The sequence below is a fragment of the Camarhynchus parvulus genome, chromosome 4 (genome assembly GCF_901933205.1).
Source record: "Camarhynchus parvulus chromosome 4, STF_HiC, whole genome shotgun sequence".
Classification (NCBI taxonomy): domain Eukaryota; kingdom Metazoa; phylum Chordata; class Aves; order Passeriformes; family Thraupidae; genus Camarhynchus; species Camarhynchus parvulus.
Window position 1 is genome coordinate 6,683,665 of NC_044574.1, and position 25,393 is coordinate 6,709,057.

The window sequence follows — 25,393 nt, forward strand, 5'->3', positions numbered from 1 at the left end:
TTTAATGGGAATGGAAGAGACAGATTGTGAGGGTGTGTGTGCCAACACACCTTTGTTGTACTTATCTCTTCTCTAAAAAAAGTTTTCTGATTATCCACTGAGCTGCATACCTGAACTGCACCGTCAGTATAATTTTAGCATTTGAGTAGAAATATTAGTCCTCTCCTTTGGCCCACACTAATCCCACTGGCAGCACTTGAGAAACAATAAATAATACCATTTCTTCCACACTAGAAACTTTCCAGTATATGAAGTCTGTTTCTTCAAAAGTAATTTGAAGTAATCCTAACTCTCCTTTGCGTTTGCTACCTTGAAACCTGAGGGATAAAGTTACTATTTTTTGCTGCTGAAAAAATGTTCAGCAACAATTGAAATTGAATGTCACCCATGCACATTTAATTTAATAAGATGGTAATTTCATGTTAAATAAATACCAACTGATTATTGAAAACATATGCTCAAAGGATTTAGAAACTACATAAGAGATACGTGTCTCATCTACTGTTGTTGAACTAATAAATCTAAGCAATAATCAAGTACCAATTGTTTAACATACAGTAACTATTTTATTAAATGTCAGTGAAATGTGTATGCAGGGCACTTAATTAAATGGAACACATTCCCAGATATTCTAGTTTTCTTAGTTTTGGAACATCTAGAATAAGAAATTTACTGGCAGCCTTCACACAAGGGGCTAGTTATTACTCATGTAAAAATATAGCAGGTACTTTTTGTGCTATCAATAAATATCTATTTCATCAGCAAAGCAACTCCTACCACAGAGGTAGGGAAGAAAGGGAAGATATGGCACTTCACTTGCTGTGAACTGGATCTGCAAAGCTGTTTTCTCCATCAGGTTGTTTGGCTGAGCCATGCACCCCAAGCCTGGAGCTTGCTCCTGCAAACAGTCCATGATTTCCAAACCTAAGCCTGACCAGCCATCAGGGCTGGTCAGCAAATACTTGTGGTGTTTTTGTGTTCATCACTCAGAGTCTTTGTTCTACGGAGATGCTGTTGGTTTTTTCTTTAATCTTTTGATTGTTTTTGATAAACATTGTTTTTGTCTGTGGGTGCCTATGTTTTCAAGCCAAGAAGGACCCATTAGCTCATCTAATCTGATCTCCTCATGTCACATACCAAAGCATTTGGACCAGTTACCCCCACGCTGACCCCTACTTTACTTGGCTAACAAATACCTTTTGGAAATGCAAACTGTTTTGTTTTGAAAATGTGAAAATATGTTGGATTCACCAGTCCTTTGAACTGCTTATTCCATTAGTTAATGGGATTCATGGGCAACACATTCATCCTTTTATCTCTCTCAAAAAGCATTTTTATCAGTTCTGCTCTCCATGTAATGGCTTCCAACTGCGCAGAGAGCCAAGAGTTCCTCTCTTTCAGGAACACCTACTCCTCTTGATTGAAACTGTTCCCAACACTACTTTGTAAAGCCTTCCCTATGGGATTTGCTCCTTGGTAGAGCTTGTCCTAGCAGACCCAGGCCTCTGTCCATTCATCCATCATTATGGCCTGAATGCCAATACAAATAATGGTATTAATGATATGCAGAGAGTGTGAGTGCATAATCCTCATGTTGGTCTTGCAGAGAGGGTTAAACTATTGTAGAAGAGGTTAAACTCTGGTTGTAAGCAGGAATTGTCCAGCCCAGCTTTGCAGCAGCAGGTACCCCAAGATAGGCAACTCTGGATGTGTGTTTCAAACATGGCTTTTAGGTGGTCCTTTCCAGCTGCCTGTGCACATTTTGAAGCGTTAGAAAGGTAAAGAAATTCACTTTGCTGTGAACCACCCTGGCAATAAAGACTTTGGAAGCTCAGGTTTTACAGTGATGAGCATGGTGAAGGCCAAATGTTGCCTCAAGTTTTGGTGTAAGAGATTGTGTTTACACCAAATGAGCAGTTTGGTTGGTAACCTCTGTCCAATTCCTTCATCTCACTGTTGTAGTGAAACATTTCTGTGCTTAGCTCTATTTTCCTCGTAGGACATACACTATCTGTGGTACTCCAGCCCCTCATGTTAATTCCATGTGTTGATGGGCTGTTTGGGTGCTTCATTGTGAATGACTTTGCTAATTTGCTAACACAGCACTTCAAAAGAAGTCTTATCTACATAGAAAGTGAATGTGTTTGGTATTAAATAATAAAATATACATAACCCATGGGGCTCTTAAAACTTATTTAACTTCTTTATAAACTTTACAATACAGTATGTGGATATTATAAATTACTTTCCATTCCAAGAAACTGTCCGGGCTTGTTGACCTTCCTTGGAATTTCCTCTTTGTAATTATGTTTAATGTGTTAATAAAGTTCACTTTGAACTGTATGATGGCAAATGGTCTCATAGGACATGGGTCAGTGCTGGTGCGTTCACCATATGTGAAGCTTGATATTAGTGTGCAGTTTAGTTGTAGGAATAGCAAGGATAAGTCCAAACAATTGCAGAAGCAGTGTCTCCTCCCCAGGTTAGCATTAAAAAGGGGTTCATGGAAAGTTAGGAATGTGGAGTGGGAAATCATTTAGCTTTCACTGCTAGGTGTTACTAAATTATAGTGCTGGGTTTGAGTCACTATCAAAACACCATATATTTAGAGGGTTTTCACACAGGGCTGTAAATCATGTTTACTGCATGTATGAGTTGAATGAGTGCATGAACTTTGCAGTGCAGCCCAGGAAAATATAATAACATGTGTGTGTGTTTTTGACTGTGAGAAATATGGACAGGAAGCTCCAGACTATTCCACTGTTGCATCTTAAATTCACTTCTAGAAGTTGTTTTTGCTGCTTCCTGGAAATAGCTATTTGCTAAAGCAAAGAGACTTTCTTGGGTTTTACATAACTCCTTTTGCCAAGAAATGGCAACTACTATCCCTTCCCAAGGCACTGTGGAGGAGCTCAGGAATGCTAGTAAAGCAGTGTCAGCAGCAGAGCAGCAAGTGGGGCTTTTCTGTAGTGTAGGATAGTGGATATAAATTGAAAATTGCCCAGCTGTTCAGCAAGACAGGTGTAGGGTCTGTCTTTTATATAATGGAACAGAATGGGGATTCCAGTTGCTTGTATTCGTAAATGAGGCAAATAAATCTGCACACTTGTCTGCATGTATATGAGCAGAAATATTTAAAACAAATGAGGTGATCATGGCATTTCCTTGTTAATGTTTGACTGAGTTTATATGATCTTGAACAGAAAACTTGGCATCTGGCTGAGCTTGTTGGTTTCTTTCTGGTTGTGTTTATATGTATTTGCAGATGGGGAAACTACAAGCAAGAAAATAACTTGGTGGAAAATGTAGGTTCTGGATTGTTTAAATTATATTTTAAGCCTGATTGCACCCTGGCCCTTGGAACTCCAGGCATGATCCCTGCTAGTAACTAAAATTATTTGAATGTTATGGGGCAAAGTTATATTTAGTTTGTGTTTGGAGAAAGAATAACAGTGAAGCACGGGGGGGAGGCAGCTGCATTCTCATCACTTCTTCCCGAGTCACATCCTCAGATGTCAAATCCCACCCTTCTCCCTCAGCCAGAGTACTAAAAAATTATTCTCTCAAATTGTTGGATTGAGGACAAGGGGGACTTAAGAAAACCTGCCCCTGTTGGGCTTGTGTCGAGGTGGGACTTAACTTTCTGAGTGAGCTCCTTCTGTTCAGACAGGCTGTAGAACCAGCTGTGCCCTCTCTGCTCTGATGGGGCTTCAAAGCAATGCCCTGTGGCCATAGAGAGCTGTCCTTGCCTGGTGGAAAACTGCATGAGTTCCCTCTCCCTTCCTAACTACAAAAATGCCAAAAATCTTGGATGGAATATCTACCTAGGGCCTTGTTTTCATGCCCTTCTCCCATATCCCACAAAAAATGCTGCAGGAAGTAATTGCTGTGTTCAGGAGCATCACAGATTGGAGACTCTCAGCACTTAAAAAAGGCTGCTTTTTCCAAGAATCACTGCCTAATGGCTAATGCCTAATGGCTAAGAAATTAGGAGGAGCACAGTGTAGGAACCCCTCCAGAATTTACACTCAGGGCCAGAGGGCACTTGCTCTCTGCTGCTCCACCTTGAAAGGATCCAGGAGCTTTGACCTGTGAGTGCAGGCACATGGCAGTTGACAGGATTCATTTTCCCCTAGCCAGAGAGATGATACCTATTAGCATTAATTTTACATTGGTAAATATATGAAGTCACTATTTTTAACAGCCTGGTTTAATGAAATGTTTTCAGGTTTCAGAGTGATCCCTTACAGTGCTGCTCTCCAGTTCTTGGGGTGTTGCCTTGCCCACAAACAAGGCAAGAGCAGTGCTGTAGTGAGCAGGCACAGGGTATTGCACTCAATTAGAGCATTTCTGCTCACACATGATACAAAGCTGGAGCCCAGGACAGCAGAGATCGTGACTCTGGCTGCTTGAGCAGTAATTTCATCTGCCTTTTACTGCTGCCTTAGAGCACGGGACAGACATGGGCAGTGGCGAGGGATGGGAAGTCAGTCAGAGCCGGGGCTCAGCCTGTTTTTACCTCCCTGGCAGCTGTAGGTGAAGCAGCAGGTGCTTTCCTGGGATTTTGCCTGGCTAAGCAGCTGTAGATATGTATCCAGCCTGCAGGGCCCGTGTCCTGGGCTCCGCTCCCACAGCAGACACTCAGCTGCGAGCGCACACGTGCCCCAGCCCTGCAGGGTCAGACACCAGGGACAATCCCAAATCAGCGCCTTGGGAGGGCTAACTGGGCACTCTGCTCTCCTGGCCATCCCCTGGCATATTAGGGGCCAGTTCTGGAAGGTGGGGAGCTCCTGTCAGTAGCAGGGCTGCACATGGGAAATTGGCTGGCTCAGCATGTTTTTACTACATCTTTTTACTCTGTTCATGCAGTAGGAGATGGAACTGCTATAGAGAAACCTCGGACTTTCATTTCCAAGAGAACCTGAGTAGTGCTGAGCAGCTTAATATCTGGATTCAGAGGGGGAAGATGTTTTTGCCTAGATAGCGTGTGAGGCAGCTCTGTGTCAGTAGCACGCGCTGCCCAGAGGATATTGGAGAAGGGCCTTTTTTCAAAACAAACTTACCCCTCTCTGCTGCCTCCCCTGATGCCTCTGTTGGTGCGGAGTGGTGAGATGTGCCAAAGTGTGTCTTGACTGGAAAAGCATTCATCTGTCACTGTTGCAGTCCCAAGGCAGGGTTCTACAGATATGTAGTGAAATAAGACCCAATGAATGCCTGTCCATGAGAAAGAGAGACAGACATCCTGATGATATCAATATTTTATTCTTGCTGTAGCCCAGCTTCAGGAGGTCCAGCTACCATTGGCTTGCCAGGGCGTCTGAAGCCTCTGGCACATGTGAAGGTGCTGAATTATATTGTGGTTCTTTGTAAACACAGTAGTAAATTACAGTATTGTAATAATTACCATGGTGCTCGATATTTACATCAGAACACTGATTCCAGAGAGTACTGCTTGAGCAGAAAGTTATTAATGCAAAGGTGATAGGTAATAAAATGGAAATACTTACAGCACTAAATGAACAGAAACACGGCCATATCATCTTTGTCCTGGAGCTGTACACTACTGAGAAGTGCATGCTGTATCTGGCAAAATTCACAGCAGGAAAAAAGAGTGAGGGGAGGGTTTTATTCCTGTTCCTGAGAAAGCTGCTGGAGGAGCTAATGAAGAGCTGCAGTAATGTTTTCAGGCAGAATGGCTCTAAGAAACGCACCCTTTTCTAAATGTCATAAAGGTCTGCGGATAGATCCTGTGACAGGGACTGATCCAACAATTCCTCAGAATGAAAGGTCAGTCAAAGGAAAATGGCATTTAGGAGGACCAAGCTTACCACTGACCCAAACATGTGACAGATCCAGAGGCAACTCTGGTGCCATCAGGAGCCCCGCCTGTGCACATGACGTGACTGGGAAACTATCTGATTCCTCCAGGTCTCCAAATTCATCAGGAGTCACCATGAATGTCGGAAGGAAAGGGGTTTTGAAGGAGCCTACAGCAGACTTACAAGCTGGGAGGAGTGCTCCTCTCTCCACTGTCCCTGCTTGCCCTGCACCAAACATTTTTTTACTAATTATAGATCTGTTTTTGTCATTTGAATATGCATGAAGTTGAGTCCTGGCTCACAGGCAGGTTACAGTGAAACTACTCGTAAAGTTTGACTTGGTTTGATAGGGCTCTGAGTCAGAAAGAACCTCTCCAAGGGCCAACCCAGAATTTCAACAAGTCTGTGGACTTGTCTGGGCATTTCAGCTCCTTTGCACTGAGTGCCTCATGTAGGGAAATGTAACAAAATGTGGGGGCAGATTCTCACCCAGTGTTTGTGAATTCTGACTTATCAAAGCCAACACACAGAGCCCTTCTTCATGGGTGGATTTTCATATTAAAATATTCAGCTATGCAATTTGTGTCTGACCAGCATTCAAAAGGCCTTGGGGTTGTCTCTCCATTCACAGAGATGGTTGGAAATCTCACAAGGTGAAGAACATAAGGGTGGTTTGGAATTTTTAGAAAATCTGGACAGGCAGGATTTTTCATGGTGTTTTGCCAGTTCCCTTGGAGTATGGGAGGATACCATCACCTCCAAGATCTGTCCCACAGGTGACTGCAGAAGATGTGAACGGGGGGGTGTTATCTTTGCCTTCTTTGTTATCTTTATTATCTCTGACTTCTTCAGAATAAGTGCTCTCAAGGTCCTTACTTTGGGTCATCAGGAGTTCATCAGAATCTGAGTGTGCCTAAGACTCATTGATTTAACCAGCCTCTTAGTTAAACTCTTTAGTAAGTTACTTCATCACTCTATTCTCAGCTTGAACAGTATTTTTTTTCACCAGCAAAGCTGCAGAATTCATGAGTGGGATTCAACATGAGTAACTGCAACAGCAGCTCTGGAGTCATTCAGGAGCTGGACTGTATGAACTGCCTCAGTCATGCTGAGGAAAAATCAAGCAGACTTCAGAATAATAGGAATTAGTCATGAGGAAGTGCAAATATGAGCTCTGTAGTTTATCCCCTGTGGGTCCAATCCTGCAAAACATTAGGAACAGGAGTAAAATATGAGGGAACAGTTCCAATCCCACAAACATCTTGTGGGTTTTGGGTGCAACTCAGCATCAGCAATTCTTAGCAAAACATTTTGTCCTTGTGCAAGAATAGGGCGCTTATTATCACACCCATTAATAGGCTATTCTGGGAAGAGCACTGCTATTGCAATCTGTGTAGAGAACTTGTGCAATTAATGAAAAGGCAGATACAGGAAAAAGTCTCTCAACTTTTTGGAGCCTTGGGAAGGAATTTCAGTTGGAATTCAGCTATGGGAGCATTCCCACTGTTGGAGTCTTTATCACTTCTTTTTTCTGATTGTTGGCCTGTCCAAGTGTATCCTGTTATCATGTGGCAAACAGTGTTTTTAGTCTGACATTCCAGGGACACTCTCTTTTGTATGAAATTATCACCTTTTACAAAGAGCAAATATTTGTCAAGTGGGTCAAACCGGCAGGGTTGCTAAGGAAATTTATAAAAATATCCTCTTTTGGACTATAAGCAATGTTAACATGTCAGGCTAAGCTGTGTCTTTTATTGAAGCACTAACCAATGAATATTCTGTGTTCAACAACTGCAGGCTTATGTATCTCAGATAAAGCCCATCTGGTGACTATTAAAGGGAATTACTGTACATACAACATGAAAGAATTAAAACATCTGGGGGGTGTGGGGCAGTGTTTTGTTGTAAGTACCACTCCTGTTACTAATTTTACCTTCAGGATAGGTGTTAAGTTTAAAACAACTACAGTTTCTTTACACCAGAAACTACAGTTTCAAATACACCAGAAAAGTTTGTGTGTTGGGCTTCTTCTTGTGACAGGAAAATGCTGGAAAATTTGGAAAAGCAATAAAGCCTCAGAACCAGGCTTCCCTGGTGGGTTAGCATGAGCTGCAAAGCTACAACTTCAAGTCTCTGTAATTGCTGACATTTTCAGCCTTGGTTGTAAGTGATTTTTGGTAAGCACCTTCTATTCTGTATTGCAGTCAGTGTAGTGGCCAGATTGATGACACAGCTTTGAATCAGTGCTGTGTCACTGGCGAAAGTCATCACAGCTGTTCCTGTCTCTGTTCTTTCCTAGGCCCCCCGAGGATCGCTGATAAAGTGATTCACCGCCAGTCCGTGAGGCTGGGCAGAACCATCAAGCTCCTGTGCCCGGTGGAGGGCGACCCCCCGCCCCTCACCATGTGGATGAAGGACGGACGGACCATCCACAGCGGCTGGACGAGGTTCCGCATCCTCCAGCAAGGGCTGAAGATCAAGGAGGTGGAGAGCGAAGACGCGGGGACCTACATCTGCAAAGCCACCAACGGCTCCGGCAGCACCAACGTGAACTACACCCTCATCGTCATCAGTGAGTGCCGCAGGGCAGAGCCAGGCCTCACCTGCTCTGGGACCACAGAGCTGATTTCCATGTAGCTGTCAGTGATTGCAGATTTGCCCTGCTAATCATTCACTGGCCTCCACTCTTAGCTGGCCCCTTCCAGTGTTTGAGGGTTGCCAGAGCTGGCGGTGCTGCTGCGCATCTTCTGCTGCAGCCGGCTGCAGGCTGATAAGATTGCAGAGTGCCAGAGGTTACACATGAATAGAAATGATGCAATAGCCACCGGGGTCCAGATCACAATGAATTCCACACAGGAAAGGCTGTGTGATAAGGAGAGGTCACACTGATCTTTATGTTTGCTGTTGGAACAGGACAGCTCTCAAAACAAATGTTGGAGCACCCGTATGAAAACGCACAGCGGGGAGATCCATGTGCTGAGCTGTCGTAAAGCATGGTGTCTTCAGGAATAATATTATCTGGGTTGAAACAAAGCTCTGAGCTGGCATGGAACCCAGGGATGCTCGGCTCCTGAGAAATCTTCTTGGTGGAGGCAGGATTAAAAAAGCTTCAGATGCTGTCTCAGTGACCGTGGGTTCACTGGCAATGCTTTTGACATTTTCAAAAGGCTTGCTTGGCCCAGCAATGAGGTTTTGGGGCCATTTGCTGGGCTGAGCATTCCCTAAGACTCCCAGAGACATTTCTCTGGGTAATCAGAGATTCCTCTGTAGGGGATACCACAGAAGTGTGCTCATTGGTGCTTGGCTGGGAGAAGGAAAAGAGCTGGGTGAAAATCAGTGTGTTAGAGGTGTAAGGGAGCCAAGGGGAGGTTTACAAAGCTGGGGGTGAAATCAGATATCTTGCTCACCTTTTGCCTGATCAGCATCCTGAGCATCTGGTCTACAAAGTTCTGTTTCTCTGAGATGGTGGGAGTAAGGACAGAGTTTAGGGCAGTTTCCAGCTGCCTCCTGGTTGGCTCTTGGCCTGGTTTTGTTCTGTTTCTCCTTTTTCCTGTTTGCAGTAGGAGGGGAAACTGCTGTGGGCTCAGGGCATGTGGCAGACACTTGGTGCTGCTTGATGAAGGATTATCACCTGATAGCAGGGTGATTCTTGGAGAATGCACTTTGCTGTTCAGCCAGTATAAGAAAGGGCGTAAGTGCAGAATGTAAATATCTTATCTGGAAGGAGATGCTTCTGTGAGGGGAAACCCTTTGGTGACTCCTGTAGCATCAGTGGCATAGAGCTGCAAAAGTTGTCTTATAGTATACATAGTTTGAGGATTTGGTTTTCCTTTCACCTCTTTCTTAGCCACATTCATCCGCTTCTCTGTGCTACACTGAACAAACAGGGTGAAGTGGAAATAGTCTTACAGAGTCATGTCTATACAGACTCCAGACTCTTGGCTGTGGAGAAATTAATGCTATAGGTAACTGCTTAGTCCAGCTTGTGCTTTTGCAGTATGTGGAAGTTGCCAAAGTCTTTGATCTGTTGTGTCATCCTTTATTCTATAAAACTCAAGCCGTATCCCATTATTCCAGGGTAGAGGCATCAAGGTATCTGTAAGTCAAAGAGGCTCTGCCTATTCTTGGTAGCACAACAGAAGCAAATGAAAACAAAAAGCCAGGAGGCGCAGGGTAAATGTTGGACTAAAATTCAGGAAAGATTGGGACAAAAATTCCAATTCAGTTGCTCAGGGAAATTGGATTATCAAATATAATTGTGTGCAAGAACAATAGTATTCATTATATTTGGCACTGAGAAGCCCTGGGCAGAAACCCTAGTTATTTAGAGCCTCATCAGGCATCTATGGAAGGAAATGGCAAGCTCCCACTGGCCTCTGTGGGTGTGAGATTGAGCCCTGTGCAAACAAATATTGATCCCTGAGTGCCAAGCAAAGGGTGGCTTTAACGTAAATCTGTGTCAGACATATGGGCTGGAGTATCATTCATTTCCATGCATCCTTGTTGTAAATACTGGATAAACCCACTACTTCTTATACTGTTTTGCACCTTCTTTCCTCATCTCACAGTGTGCCCTTGTGCATTCTTGTTGCTCAGACCGTTTTTGATGGATTGCTTACGTCCCCTCTCTTTAGTGGTGCAGTTGTGTTCATGTAGCGTTTCAAACCAAATTGCTTTTCACTGGAGCAGTTTCCCCTGAAAACAAATGTTCCCCTTGTGTCTTTCCTGTCAAGCTCTGCAAGTAAACACAAAGTATCACTGACTTACTCTTTCAAAGGACCCAGACATTTAATGCAATGACCAGATGCTCGTGTTCGTCTTGGTGAAAATACTTTTGGTTGAGAGAAAATCAATCCCTTGTTGGTTTTCAAGAAGGAGGCAGTGTTTTAAAACCAACTGCGTGTCAGTTTTGATGATGGAGATCACATTGATGGAGCTGTTTTGTTTGTGCTCTGGAAAGCACAAAACTTCATTAGGCTTCTTGCACCATATGGCTTCTCTATTTTCCCACTCCTTCAAAGGAGAAAAACCCCTCTTATTCCAGCTTTACTGCTAACTCCAAACATGTAAAACCAACAGGTGTCAGACATGGGCAAGGTGGTTAAGATATTAGATCTAGAACAGCATTAAATGATTCATGAAACACTAGGACTTAAAAGAATATAATTCATGTTGACATGAGAGCATTCTGGAAATTTAATCAATAATATCTGGAAAATATTCAGTAGCTGATTGCAAAATTTTGCAGTTATGCTGTATAATTCTAACTGAGCTCTGCCACACCACTGGCAAGTGAGGAACTGTCACCCCAGTGTTATTTACATGGAGGCTGCAGCAGAATAAGGTGATGGTTTAGCCAAATCCTACAGAGAGCTGTGACTAAATTCAGCAGTATCCAACCTCTCTGCCTGCTTTCAGTGCTATGTAACTCTTACTAATTTAACTTTTACTAGCCACTGTATTGCATAATAGTACAGAGAACCAGCAGAAATCTGGAACATTGTACAAAGGAATAAAAAGGTCAGTGGATCCTCCAACACTGGGGAGTCCAGCAGACGTGGCAGAGATGAGCTCCCCAGCTGGACTCTGTGAGATGTAATAATTCAAATATAAGACTGTTTGAATGTCCCTTTGTGACTTCAGGACAGATATTGCTTGCAACCAGCCGGCTCAGTGCACGAGCAGAGCAGACTTAGGTGTGCCTCTGCATGTCTGGAGACAGGACTCCAGCTTGCCTAGCTGGGGAACCTCTCAGTCTGGAAGTGCAGATGAGATGGATTACAGTGATTTTACAGATGGTAACTGAGATAAAGAGAGACCAGGTGATTAGGCCAAGACCACATAAAATAGGAGCTGAGGCTCAGAGTTGAGTCTAAATCTCTTAAATCTCTCCCTAAAAGACGATTCCTACTTCATAACACATTCTAAAGTCTTTTCCTCCTAATCTTGCATCTTCCTAGCTGCTCTTTTGGAAGTGAATCTTCTCTTATTCTGGGGTTTTGATCATCATTCTCAAACAAAGGCTTTGCCAACCCAGATGGTAGCAATTGGTTTCTGCCCTGCTTATTTCCCCATCTTCTCAGACTGCAGGGCCTGGATCCCAGAGATCCAAGGAATCCTGCTTTAATACAGCCCTGTGTGAAATGTAAGCCAGTAAAAGCAGATTACCAATATAAGTCAAAACTACAATTTCCTCTCTTAGCTATCCTTAATAGTTTTTGTGGCTCACCACAAGATTTGGGATGCCAATTACACTGCAGACAGATTTACAAATGCTAGAAGAGGAACTTTAATCAGTATTTAATTACATTGCAGTTATTAAGTACAATGGTTCCTTATTTTGGAGAATTATGTGTGGCTCATCAAAACAAATGTGCTATACCTTCCCCAAAAATTATATTTACAATGGTTCTCATTAAATCTTATCTTTTTTCCCTCAACTGAATTAATTCTAAAGGTGTGAAAAGTAACTTTATTTAATTTATAGATGGTTGGTTGGAACCTGCGGTTTCTTTACTGCGTAATTAAAAAATTCCTTGCCAGTGTGCTCTAAAAGGAAACTTAAGGCCAAAGAGGAAGAAAGAAAGTGCTGAATAGCTACTCCTTATTTGAAAACTGTCCACCTTGTATGCTGAAGAGAGGCATGTTCTGCAGAAAAAACATAGCAGGTGGTGGTGTAACTGAAGGCTCTTGTCAAGCTGTGGCCAGCTTGGCCAAACTGTGAGTTGGCACACATGGAATGGCACTCCAGCCATCAGGCCCTCCCTGGGAAAACCTAGCCCAAATGGGTGAGCTTTTCCTGACTCAAAAATAACTGAGAAAACAAAATATTCTAACATGGAGGTGCTGGAGGACCTCCATTACAGCTCCCTCTGCAATAATAAACAGTATCCCAAGTTCCAGGAGTCTGGACATTCTCTGAAGGGAAAATTGTTTGTGAACAGCTGTAGGAAAGACTATGGGTAAATATTTATGCAGTAACATAATGACCTCTTTCACTAATACACAACACAGAGGACTTTTCACTTGCAGAAGTGTTGTAGGCCAAATCCTGCAAGGTGTGCCAGCATTACAACATGTGGGGCTATTGCTGCAGGTGCTGCCAGTAAATACTTCTTGCATCAGTTGCTCAACCAGGTGATGAAAGATCAAACTGTCTCCATTTTCACATCTGCATCCATGTTTCTTACTGCTTTCTGTAGCAAAGGCAAAAAAAAGGCAGCAGCTAAAGTTTGGGACTGTCACCTTCTTGCTTCAGTTGGTGTTTGTAAACTGCCAAGGACCCATCTTGCTCGGGTGCATCTCAGCACAAAAAATAATCAACATATAAGTCCAAGAAACAGCTTCTCCTGAATTTATTTTTCTTGCCCTATATCTCTGACTGCTGCAGTTAAGTTTATTTTGTTATTTGGGTGGGTTTTTTTGTTTGTTTGTTTGTTTTTTTAGAAATATTTTTGTGAAGAATCCATCATCTATCCTGTTCATATCCCCCTCAGGTGCCTGGCCCTCTGAGGGACCCAGCCACTTGGCCCCATTTGGGCTGGGAAATAGTAAAGTATTGATGCAGAGAGCAGGAGGAAAAGGGCAGCTTGTTGTCCTAAACTGCTGATGGGCTGTTCAGAATTTGAGCTACATCTCACTTTCAGACAAATCAAATTTGCTGTTAAATGTCTGCTGTCTGTCTATTGCAATTGATTGCTTCAAGAATCTGCCCTGACATCAGATGATTTATCTTTAAAGTAGCTTTTTCCTGCTGAGCCAACTGCTATTTTATGCTTTTTTACAGCTTGTCCAAAGACAGCTTTCTTTGATAACAGGCATGTGTGAAAAATTTGCATTAAAATAACCATTTTTTTAAACAGTCAGCATAAGTATCCTGAAAAAATTCATGGCCTTGTCTGAATGGATATTTATTCTTACATTCTTTTTTCTGCTTGTAGTAGTAGAAAATACTGTGTGAAAAAAAAATTAAGTACAGTAAAACATGGTTTGCATTACACTTCTGCAATGAAGTCATCAATCTGTGTCTCAGAACTCATTTACAGTGCAAAAGCTGAGAAAACATTTCTAGCCCAGAGTCAGGTGCCACCAGCCATCTTAGAAAAGCATGACAAATTCATTTATGTTTGGGTTTTGGCCTCTTGAGAAACTCTGGGGACCAGAGGGAGATGTGCTCAGCAAGAAGATGTGAATCAACACTGAGTCAGCAGTGTGTGCTCCAAGGGTCTGCTAATGCTAAGCAAAAATTGAAATGAGTCAACACTTCAAAAATAAAGGGAGAAAATATGCAGTTTTTGCATTTGAGAACAAGGTGGTGTTGCCTGTGCTGATCATGGTATGGAGTTAGCAAAATGTCTTTAGTGCATTTACTTCAACACGAAGTGCAAAGGGCAGTCCATCCAGCATGGGACCATTAACACAATCACAGGGCATATAATCATGGCTAATGATGATTAGTCAGTTGTTAGATGGAAATGAAGAGTTCCTTGTGACAATAAACAGTTACAAAGTTCGTGTTTAGTTTGTTAAGGCCCCAAATCTAGCAGCTGGATCTACGTTGGTGGCCTCTTGTGCACACGCAGGGTGATTAACACCAGATGAGGATCTGGCCATAGCCACTGATGCTTAGTGATGGTTGTGGTGCTAATTAAAGCTCAGATTGGTTTGGGCCTTTGGGAGCTGGGCAGAAGAGGGGAGCCTTCCCAAGACCCAGCCACTGGAATGATTGCACAAGGACTTGTCAACATGTGATGAGGTGCCACTGTGTCACCCTCTGTGGAGGTGTAGGTAGGGGTTTGGTTCTTAATGAGAGCCGCCTTACTGGTGTTGCCCGGTGAGGGAATCCTGTGTGCCAGCCTGTGGGAAGAGACTGGAAATGGGCATGAACAGATCCCAGTGAGTAGAGGAGTCAGTGAACTGTGAGTATTTTCATGTTTTGGTGCAAACTCATAGCTAAAAGCTGTTCACTTGGAAGTGAAGCTCCTTTTCCACTGAAAGTGACTCATCGTTGACTAACGATGCCCTCACCCAAGCAAGGGCTCTTCCTCCTCAGTGTTCATTAGTGTAGGCATAGAGACACACACCCTGGCCAAGCTTGGTGCTGCTCAGGGACAGCACAAGCATGTGAAAAGAAATCTAAAACCAGTTCAGTTTGTTAAGGTTTGTTTAGTTTGTGTTAAAGTTTGTTAGTTTGTGTTCCTACCCCCTGAGTTTCAGGGGTTCTTCACTTCTTCTTCATTTGAGACATCCAACTCAGAGTCTAACAAACTCCCTGTCCAATATACACAGCTGTAAAATGTCCACTGTCCTGGGAGAGGAAAGGAGGAGAAAGAAATAGGCTGAAATGAAAAGGTGTGGTGACTGTTGCTGCATTGCTACAGGGAAACAATTTCACTAGCTTTCATCATTTTGATGAGTGCTGCACTAGAGTGATGTCACAACAGCCCATAACAATTTGTTCTTGAAAAGCTTGCTCCATAAAGAGGTGATGATGTGAGTGCCAGTATTGGCTGTAACTATCCTAAAAATGACTGATCAAAAATGTAACACTGAGTGGTTTGACTGATGGTCTTGGTGAACGGGGGTAAAAGGCTGGAAAATACCACAACTGGGCAGCAGTATTGTTTCTTCCAAGTCCAGATCTATTATGTAGCTCAGTGCTAATGCTGTATAATGTCCACAGTTTTTACAAGATCTTTGTTCAGTTTTATTAGTTTCATTTGATTTTATAACCAACTTTACAGTATGCTTATCAATACATCATGTTCTGGCTAACAAAAGCCTCACTGTTTCGGCTAGATCTCTTTTTTCCCTTCGTGAAGCTGTAACATAGAAGCCAAGTTAAGAAGGTGACAACACCTGTTCACAATTTAAAGGAAATGAAAAGATTTTTTTTTCCATGGATGTAAGCATGAAATTCATACATATATGTATGGATATATAATTTCCCCCCATAGTCCATCCTGTGGCAGACTGTGGCAAACCAGAGCTGCAGCCAGTGTAAATCCCAGGCATGCAGGACATATGGATGCATTTAGCCCACAATCCTTTGCAGATGCTTTGGAGTGTGTGGTGGCTGCTACACCCGTGCAAATAGCAAGCTGCAGCTCTGCTTGCTGCATGAATATTGTTTGGGAATGAAAGCAACACACAATACCAGGCAGGCTGACATTAAAACCGTGTTTGATCTGAGCAATTTATGGCTTCCTTCTGTTAAACTATATTAATAGAAAGAGCCTCTGATCCCAGCGAGTTTGTGGTGTTCATGTTGGGTTTTTCTCGTCAGTTTGTCTGAGGCTAAAAACATCTCTGACTTAATCAGAGCTGTCTTGGTGCAATCCTCCATATGGGCAGTGGGTGGAATTTCTCTGTTGACAGTGCAGTGCTGATGTGCTCAGCCAGAGATTTGTCCACATCTGCATATCCACAATGCTGAGAAGTAGCTGTGTTCCTGAGTAAAGCCAAGGCAGTCCCTGCTCCAAGCTGGTGATCTGAAGGCAGACTTTCCAAAGGTGGTCTAGATTCCCAGGCAAGATTTCCTCTGACTGCAGAATAGTGTTTAGGAGTCTTTTAATTACTATCACCCCAAGTAATGAGAAGCCATCAAGCTAATTACAGGCCTGGGCATCAAGAGCTTTGAGATATCTACCACCTTGCCAAGCATCCAAGCTGGCTTATCTTCTCTAAGTAGTAGGGTCTGTCTGTTAACTTCCCTACAACTACTGCTGTCCTCTCCTATTCCTGACAGTTTTTCCTTGGAAGCTGTGCTCCTCCCTCTGCTTCTTGCTGAAAGCTGGGAGTGAAGGATTTAGCATGGCCTCACTGGACTCAGAGGACCACAGAAGCTGAGTTGAACTTCATGGGCACAGTGTCTCCAGGAGGTCTGTGCCAGAGCACCGTGCCCCATTCCCTTGTGCCACCACACATTCTGCTGTCCTCAGTTTGCACAGTAAATACCACAGATAGTGGGGTTTTAGCCAAATTTTCTCTTTGGTATCAGTTAACTCAGAAATACCCAAAAGGCACACTTGTAAATTAAAGCACAGTGAAGAATATTTATTATAGAGTGAGCAATGCCAAGTTGGACCAGTTTATAACGTGTAGCTTGAATGTTGTTTTTGGAGACTGCTTTTTTATGTGTAAGTGCACGTACACAGCACCAATTGCTCACATGCTGCCTCTTGATCCATGCATGTAGGTATGTTGCCTGTTAAAATGTATGGTTGCTGAGGAGCTGTATTTTTACATTCCTGTAGGGTCTGGTTCTCTGCCTTTCCTGTGCTGTCTTTGGCATCCACATTAAGAAAAAGATGAAAAAAGGAAAGTAAAAATCAACAGAACTGCTGAAAATTAGTGTACAGACCTATTCTAAAATCCAATTTATTTTTGTTTGATGAGAGGAGGAATATATTCTGTGTTGTCCATGAATAATATAATTGTGCTAGAAAGCTTTGATTCTTCCTTCTTTATAATAATGCGGGTTTCATAGTCAGAAGACCTGAGTGTTTACATTATACACTTCTTGGCAATAAAATTGGAAAAGAAGAGGAAAAAAAAAGTACTAATCCCAGGAGTTCTGAAACCTACACTCCTTCTCAAACGTACCCTGTTAAAGACATTAAGTCCCTTGCAAACATCCATCTATCAGCAGTTGAGAGTTTGTAAAAGGCATACTTTGTTGTGAACTCCCTGCCCTACTGATTATGCACAGTTCTTTTATTTTGAGAATAGGATGACGACCCCTTAGCCTGGTAATGATGACAGATTTATGTATTTTAACACCCAGACGCTGCTGTATTTGTTAAGGGCTGCCAGACTCCAGCAGTGCAGCAACCGTAGTTTATTTTCATTGTCAGTTTGTGCTGCTTTTTAAGGTGTTCTGCAGCCACTGGAAGCAGAACCACTGCTGCTTTCAGAGGTTGAGATGTCAGGCTGTTAAGAGCATAAGCCACCATCCTTGGACTGTTTCCACTCATAAAATGTCAGTTTTATTCTGGTTGCTCTGGCGGGATGGAACCTGTTCCTCGTGCCGAAGCCAAGGAAAAGAGGGGAGAAATAAACAGTAAAAGGAATCAGATAACACAGAATTTATCCCTTCACTTTCTATTCCCATGATGTATTTTGCAGCTCTTGAGATAATGTTTTAAAGAAAACCTTATTTTAATATGCAGCAAAAAGCAAGGAACATAAATACACTTTGCAGGCGTAGCTGTGAAAGTGCTGTGTAGGTCAGCACATCTGTCCTCTGCACAATGCATCTGTCTGTGATTTTTCTGGGTTGTTTTAAATTACTGCAAGTGGCAGAACAATAGGGAGACGAACAGTGAAAACAATGCTGTTGTTTAATATCAAGCTAAATTACTAACAGGCTGGTACAGAAAATATTTCATGTAAATTAAAGGGAAGCAAATTATTTTATTTTCCATTGCAATGATCCAGTGCAACAAAGACAGTTGATGTGTTTCTTCTTTTCTTCTCTTCTTTTCTTTGATCTTGCTTCAGATATGTTTGTTCCTGTGTGTGTATATAAAGTTCTTATAGACACACTGAAGGTTGTTAGGTTATAGAGCAAAAAATGCAGAATATGGATGGTTTTCTGATCTCTTCATGCCAACCAAACCACTAAGTCTGAGTTTATCACACAATTGAAATGATACATAGGACTTTCATTGCTTTTTTTGCTTCCAGTTCATTGTTTCCCTGAAAAATGTTGTTAAGTCATTTGAACTATTGAGTTGAGTCAGTTTTCTGCTTGATTGTCAACCAAAGGCTTTGAAATATTTGGCATTGAATCATCCATTGTGAAACTATTTTGATTTGGAAAAGCATCACCACCAAATTCTTCATTGAGTTTTCTTTAATCCAATATTGAATGGTTCTCTTCTTAAATAGAAGCAATGTGACCTGGCATGTTTGTTTTGTGTTGGGTTTTTTTCAAACTGGAAAAAGTTACGGTGACCTCTGCACTGAAGTAGACCAGGATCTTTGTCTCACCTTTGCTGGTGAGAATGTGCAGCTGGCAGGAGGGAGGAGAACTGGTGGCAGTCCTCTTTGGTCACTGGTAGGCAACTGGGAGACTTGGATCCACTTCAGATGCAGGCTGGGATTCCCTGCTGAACAATTCCAGGAATCTCATGGAGGAGAAGAACAACGCCTCCCCAGTCCCCAGCACAGCCCAGTGTTTGTGCTCTGTTTGCAGTGTCTCCTGACAACTGCAAGCCCGCTGCAGCTCCTCCTGGTAGTCCTGGCGTGTTCTTTGGCAGGAGAAACTCCAACCCAGGAGAAATTTGTGGCAACAGCATCAAGAGGGTTGTGTCAGCCAAGGTCTCTTGTGAGCTGCTTTGGTTTGTGTGGTTTTGTTAATCCCTTTCCTTCAAGGTGGTTTGGAAGATACAGCAGCCTTCACTTCTGGGAAGTGAAAATATTGGTGGTGAATTTTGAGAAGCTAGTGTGTGTCTTTGATTTGAAATGCAAGCAAGGTGCTGAGCATGTTCCTGGCATTGGAACTGTGTCCTGCTCACACTGGTCTCATTTGTAGGGACTCCCTTTCCTCTGGGATGGTTTTCAGAGCCTCTAGGGAGGTGTCTGAGAAACTCTGACCAAGAACCATTGTAAAAACATGCCTGTGTGACCTTCAAAAGATGGTGTTGTTTTCTGGGTGCTTTGTCCTTGGATAATTATGGAGAATTTTGTGGTGGTCCCTTGAGAACTTGCCTTGATAAACAGACAAAAGAGCAACATCTTTCAGGGGTAGATGGATAGAATTGTATGAGAGAGGAATTTGGCCACTGAACATCCTCAGTACTGTCAGAGCTCCTGTGTATCTCACATCCCTTCACAAGGAATGATTTGGATACCTTTTATCCTTCGTCTAGGCAAAAGCTGCATCATGGACATATTCAATGATGACTTAGCCTGTTAAATCTTAAATACACAAGTTGTGCCTTGTATGTGATTATTACTATTCATTTGTTTGACCTGTGTTAAATTTTCTTCAGAATTTGTGGCCCTGCTGTGTTCAAAGCTCCACACTTATCAGGAGGATGGGCTGCACACTGGGCTGCTCACAAGTGACATCTTTGCCACCCTTCAGCATCTTCAGCAAGGGAGGGAATACTTCAGATCCTGTGACAGCACCTCTGTTACTCCAAAGCCATGTCATATCCTTGGCATATCCTGAAGGAGAAACTCTTTAAAAGTTTCACTACATCCTTCCCATCTCGTATTTGGACAAAGCACTCTTCTGTCTTTTAGGCCAAATCTATTAATTTTTTCTCATATTCTGTGGACCACAGAAATAGTTACAGATGTGAGGAATAAAAGTCAACAAGATGCCTGCATGTCATTCCTGTTAGTTCTGCGGTCATCTGTTTTTTAGAGTATTTTACTGACAACTATCCCCCTGGAGCTCTGTACCAGCTTTTATGACACTTGGTACAGGGAGCCTGTTTCCTGTGGAGGAATAACCAGTTTGTTTATTCCCATATGGAGTTCTGACTTTTTAATATTGCAGATCTGACATGACACCTGGTGCCACCCCAGCACTCTGCAGGATGTGCAATGATAATGATTTAACTTTTGGGGATGGTGTTGCTTTTGGGCGTTGCTTGTTTATGGTCCCATGGACTTGGAAAGTATTTTCAAGACTGTTTACTTCACCCTGCCTCTTTTGGGGCATCTGCTATTGTAATGCAGTTGGATTTTTCTCCAGCCTCAAATGCTAAACCATGGCTAAGGGGAGATGATAGGGCCAGCTCTTTGCTGATACTTTGGTTTCTGCTCTGAGTAGTAGGTGGATTTTTAGCCACTGCTTTTCTCCAGCCTCTCTTCAAATATAGTATGACTCAGGCCAAGAGCAAAACACTTTTCATGTTCATGCTGAGGGGAGAAGTGGACCCCTCTTAGAGGCCTGTAGTGTTAAAGGAGGATGGTAAAGTGAACTTTCAGCATTTTATCTCTGGGACCATCAAAGATAGCAGATAAAGGGGAGTTTTTCAAAAGCAATCAGCCGAGGCTGAGTCAACCCCTTTTGAAGAATTCCCATGAACTTCCATGGGATGAATATTGCCATTGCTGAAAGCTTTGAAACCTTACCTAACCATCCAGTGACACTTCTTGAAAAATGTGTGTACTAAGCACACATTCCTGGGAAAATGTAAGTAAGGTTCACATGCCTTGAATACTGAGGTGCTTTCTCAGAAGCAGGTGTTTTGAAAGCAAATTGAGAAAACTGGTTTCAAAAGCAGTTTTAATGAGCTATAGTGCCTGCCCTAGTCAGTAGGGATATGGTACTTAAAAGCTATTTTTTAGAATAGTTTTCTCTCCTGTAAGCAAGGCATGACTGGAAGTTGGCTGTGGCAATAAGCAATTCCCTAACAATAGTCCAGCACATTCAGCTGATGTGTGAAGTCGTGCTGAGAACAAAACCATTGCTAGGTTTGCTGGTGTCTGACTTGAAGCTCATAGGATGCTTTGGGATTCAGAATAGGAAAGCCATTTCTGTACCACCTCTGGATAGAGCTGGAACAGTTGAACACAAGCTAGAAGGATATGGAAGCTGAGAACTGAGACAGTCCCAATGTTGCCGTAATCAATTTTTTTCCCCCAGTTTATGAAAACTGGAGGCTCAAATATCAGGAGCGCTGCAGTTGTGTGTAGTCCATGCATGCAGTTGCCATTGGCTGTGGTGGGAAATTGATGGAGTTACTCAGAAGGAATGTATGTGAATGATGAGCAGGGTGCCCCACCCGTGTTGCAGGACTGCATCCTCATACCTGCCCTCCTTAGCTTTAGGACTCATCTGGAAATTCATTGGACTCGTTTGAAGGGAATGGCAAGTCTTGCTGTTTTACGGGAAGGAAGTGAAGGACAGAAGGAGTAAAAGAAAAAAACGTTAAGGGAGGGATGTTTAAAAAAAAAATCTTTCCTCCTTTTTGCATTGCAGACACATTAAGTACTTAACATTTTAAGAGCATCCCCTGACTTAGAAAAGCTGGCAGAGATGAGATTCAGTATGAGTCTGCCAGATTGATTTACAAATCGGCCTTACGAACTCCTGCTGCTTAAACATACCAGAATGCGACAATTAAAGCCAACATCTGGAATTCATTGGTGGAGCTGATCCTAGATAAACATTAAATGAATGTCCATTTCCTTAGCATTGGATTTCCTCTGGCTACCACAGCTTAAGCACTGTCATCCTATCAGATAGAGCTGATGCTGATAGCAGAGCAAATGTCAAAGTCATGAGCCAGATCAATTTGTTCTGTCTTTTAGCACTGAAACCAGGACTAAAGCTGGGCTGAAGACACCCACTGATTTTTTCCACTAGACTGTGGGAATGGATTCCTCATCTCACTAACCTGGGCTAAGCTGATTGTGTGACTCCCTGTCTCTCCTTGACAGAATACTTCAGGTTGTTTAGGTTAATCTCACTTGAGGAACTTTGTCTCAATACTTCTCGCTCTGTTTCCCCCAAACCTGACAAGGTTATGGAAGTCTCCCTCCACTCTACAAATCCAGGGAGGGATTTTGTTTGTTCATTTGTCAGAAACATAGAAAATCAGCTAATGAATTTGGGACTAAATTAGTTGCAAATTACATAAGTGGAACCAGTCACAACAAATACACATCTTCCTTTGAAATAGATCTCCAGAATTCAGCATCTCCCCACTTTCACCAATCTGGCAGTCAGTGGATTCTTCTTCCCACTTTTTGCCCAGTCATTCAGCTTTATAAAAGCATCAGCTCAGCACTTTGGTTGTCCTAGAGAAAAAATTGCATGAATCTTTCCATTTTCTTCCCTCCTGTGTTTTTGCACTCTGCCTCCCCTCACTTTGAGGAGAAGCTGTATCCATGTGGAGACCATCTTGGCTTGGAATTGAGTTTTCAGGAGGCATTTGGGTTTCCCATCTCCTGTATCCATCTCAGCAAGGAGCAGCACAGCCATGAGGGCTGTGCTTGATGTACCCCAGAGCTCTCAGTGCCACTGTAGCACCTCAAGGGCTGGTGCATTTCAGGAAGGGATCACAACTAGGTTCCATGAATCCCCCTAGGGAACCAGAGGGACATTCTGCGCGGAGCAGGCGCCTTCTCTCCTTCTCTGTTCTCTCCTTGAAGCGGCCCCAGCCCGGCTGAGCTGGAGGGAGCTGTGACCCCTCTCAGGACACAGAGCGGGCTCAGCACGGCGGTGCAGAGCCCTGGCACTTTGCATTCTCATCGTCTAGAGTTGCCTGCTCGGGGTAGGCTCCAAGAGGCAGAGGTATTTTCCTTGCTGGTTGGCCCTTTTTCCCTTGTGGCTCTGCAAGCGTTAATCTGCAAGTGGAAACCGAAACGCCAAAGAGCTCCTCAGAGAGGAAAGATTCAGGTGAGTTTACAGTTGTGTTATTTTGCTTTGCTGGTGACTTCTGTCTGGTGGATTTTCCAAAGCAGCTGATAAATATTTTTCTCTGTGTTATGGTGCCCGACAGTAGCCTGGAGTCTCAGTTTCTTCCTATGGAAGATAGACCTTTGAGGTCTATAAAATTTATACAGTACACTTTCTGATTTTTATTAGCCTAGTAAAAGAGATCATATTTTGTGTGCTTCTGTATCTCTGGAACGTATGGCTGGGGAATTATTCTGCAGGGCACCAAGCTGCACATTGTGGTAGAAAATACTGATTTATTTGAGCTGTGAAAATGGTAGACCAAGCCGATAATGAAAGTCCTTGAAATGTTTCAGACATACACAGCCATTTTAGAATATCCCACAAGGGGGCTGTGGGTTACATTGTCATTTAGCTTTCAGTTGTTGTTAATTAGTTCCACCTAAATACTAATTTCCCCAGCCCATTCCTCGTCTCTCAGTTATAACACTCCAAAGAGTGAATTTGCTTTACTCTCCCTGTGTTTGAAAACTGTTTCATGGCAAACAGTCTGTTTGTGAACATGAAGTGAATTCAAATACCTTTAAAAATGATTTTAAAAAATTTGAAACAATTATTTTTTAAAAAACACTTGCTTCCAGGCCCAACTGAGCATGGGGAGATTAGGGCAGAGCAGAAGGCAAGACCCAGCCTTTAGAGTCTGAAGAGATAAAGTTAATCAAGGACTGGTGGAGTAAGAGGTACTAAAAGGTAGAAGTTTGTAAACCTTGTGCAGAACACTGGTAGAATAAGTGGCCTCTTTATGCCTTCTATTAGTTTTTTTCTCTGCATTGTTTTTCTTATCTGGGCAGCTAAAAAAGGAAACAAAGTATTGGCCAGTGAAGCACATGTTGTTTTGTAGCCTGTTTCTGTTCAAATAGAAATTTGTTCCAAGAGTGGGCAAATCGTGGTGCTTGTGACAGGGCTGGAGAAGAACATGGACTGGAAAGTAGATGTAACTTCTCTCTGCAAGGTCAGCCATGACTTTTACCTTGATAATAAGGAAAGTTGCATTCTTCCAGTGAAGGAGAAAAGGAAATGGTAGAAATGTGTATGAAGAAGGAATAAAAGGTTTTTCCCAATGTTTGGCCTAGGCTGGAATATTTATAGTTGTACACATTCTGCCCAGTTCCTTTGTTTGGTCATTTCCAAAATGACCTTATGCCAATACACTGGCAGATGTGGGAGTGGAAGGGATCACACAGTGTCACTTGGGTGGGATGTTGGGGATGTGTTTGACCACTCGCCTCTTCTCCTCTGGGAAGATGATGCCAGCTGCACAGCCCCTGGACACAACCTAGAACTTGCCTCTGTTGGTTTGTGCCTCTTGCAGGGATGAGGAGGCTGAGCATAGAGCTGAGGAGGCTTTGGGTCTCTGTTACCTCTGCACAGTCCTGGAGGTGCTGTTAGAGGGAGATACCACATCCTCCTGGCCTCCTTCTTCCATGCAAAACTCCACTAAATAGCTGAGTCTTCACCACAAGCATAGGTGAGTCCCCTTACCACCACATGGAAGAAATAACCAAATTCTTTGGGCTTTTGTTCACTAAAGGCCAGTGCAAGGTAACTCTGAGGTGACTCTGTTTCCTTCTGCATCATTTTTCTGACCTAAAAATAACACTGTGGCCCTTGTGGTTGCCATTAGGGTTATTTAGTGCTGCAGCTTTTTTTTTCCCTTCCCCTTTCCAGAACACTAGTGCTGCTGAGCAGAAGAACTGCCCCATTGTGCGAGCCCAAAGGAAACACTGCATAGAAAATGTGAGGAATTTTTAGGCCATGATATGTTTGGACTAGGAAGCAGGGGACTCGGAGGAATGCAGAGTACAGTTCCAAAAATATTCCTTGCAACAGTGCTCTTGGTCAGTAACAGTTATTTTTGTTGGCCTGCCAGCTCTCTGGAGCAGGGCTGATGTCATTCCCCGGCACGGTGGAGGTGGGAATACAGAGAGTGCCCTGTGGTTTTGCAGGGCTGAGAGTGGACAGCTGAACTAAATGCCTGCTCCTGTCTCAAATGCTCTCTCTGTTGTGAAAAAGAAAATTTAAAGGCAGCATGTTGTAGGGGATTGTGGGGGTAAAATAATTAAGAGCACCATAAAACATTTTCTGTAGTCGTAGTCTCTTCCTTGCCTGTGAGTTCCCTTCCTCTTAGATCTGCTGCTTTTCTCCTCTC

General features: G+C 43.0%; 1 protein-coding gene across 1 annotated transcript in view; it reads left to right on the forward strand.

Annotated features, from left to right (window-relative positions):
* FGFRL1 (fibroblast growth factor receptor like 1) overlaps nt 1-25,393 on the forward strand; it is a 164,304-nt gene that overhangs the window by 74,351 nt on the left and 64,560 nt on the right. The window contains 1 exon segment of the mRNA XM_030947861.1: nt 8,119-8,391. Coding sequence (XP_030803721.1) covers nt 8,119-8,391 — 273 coding nt within the window.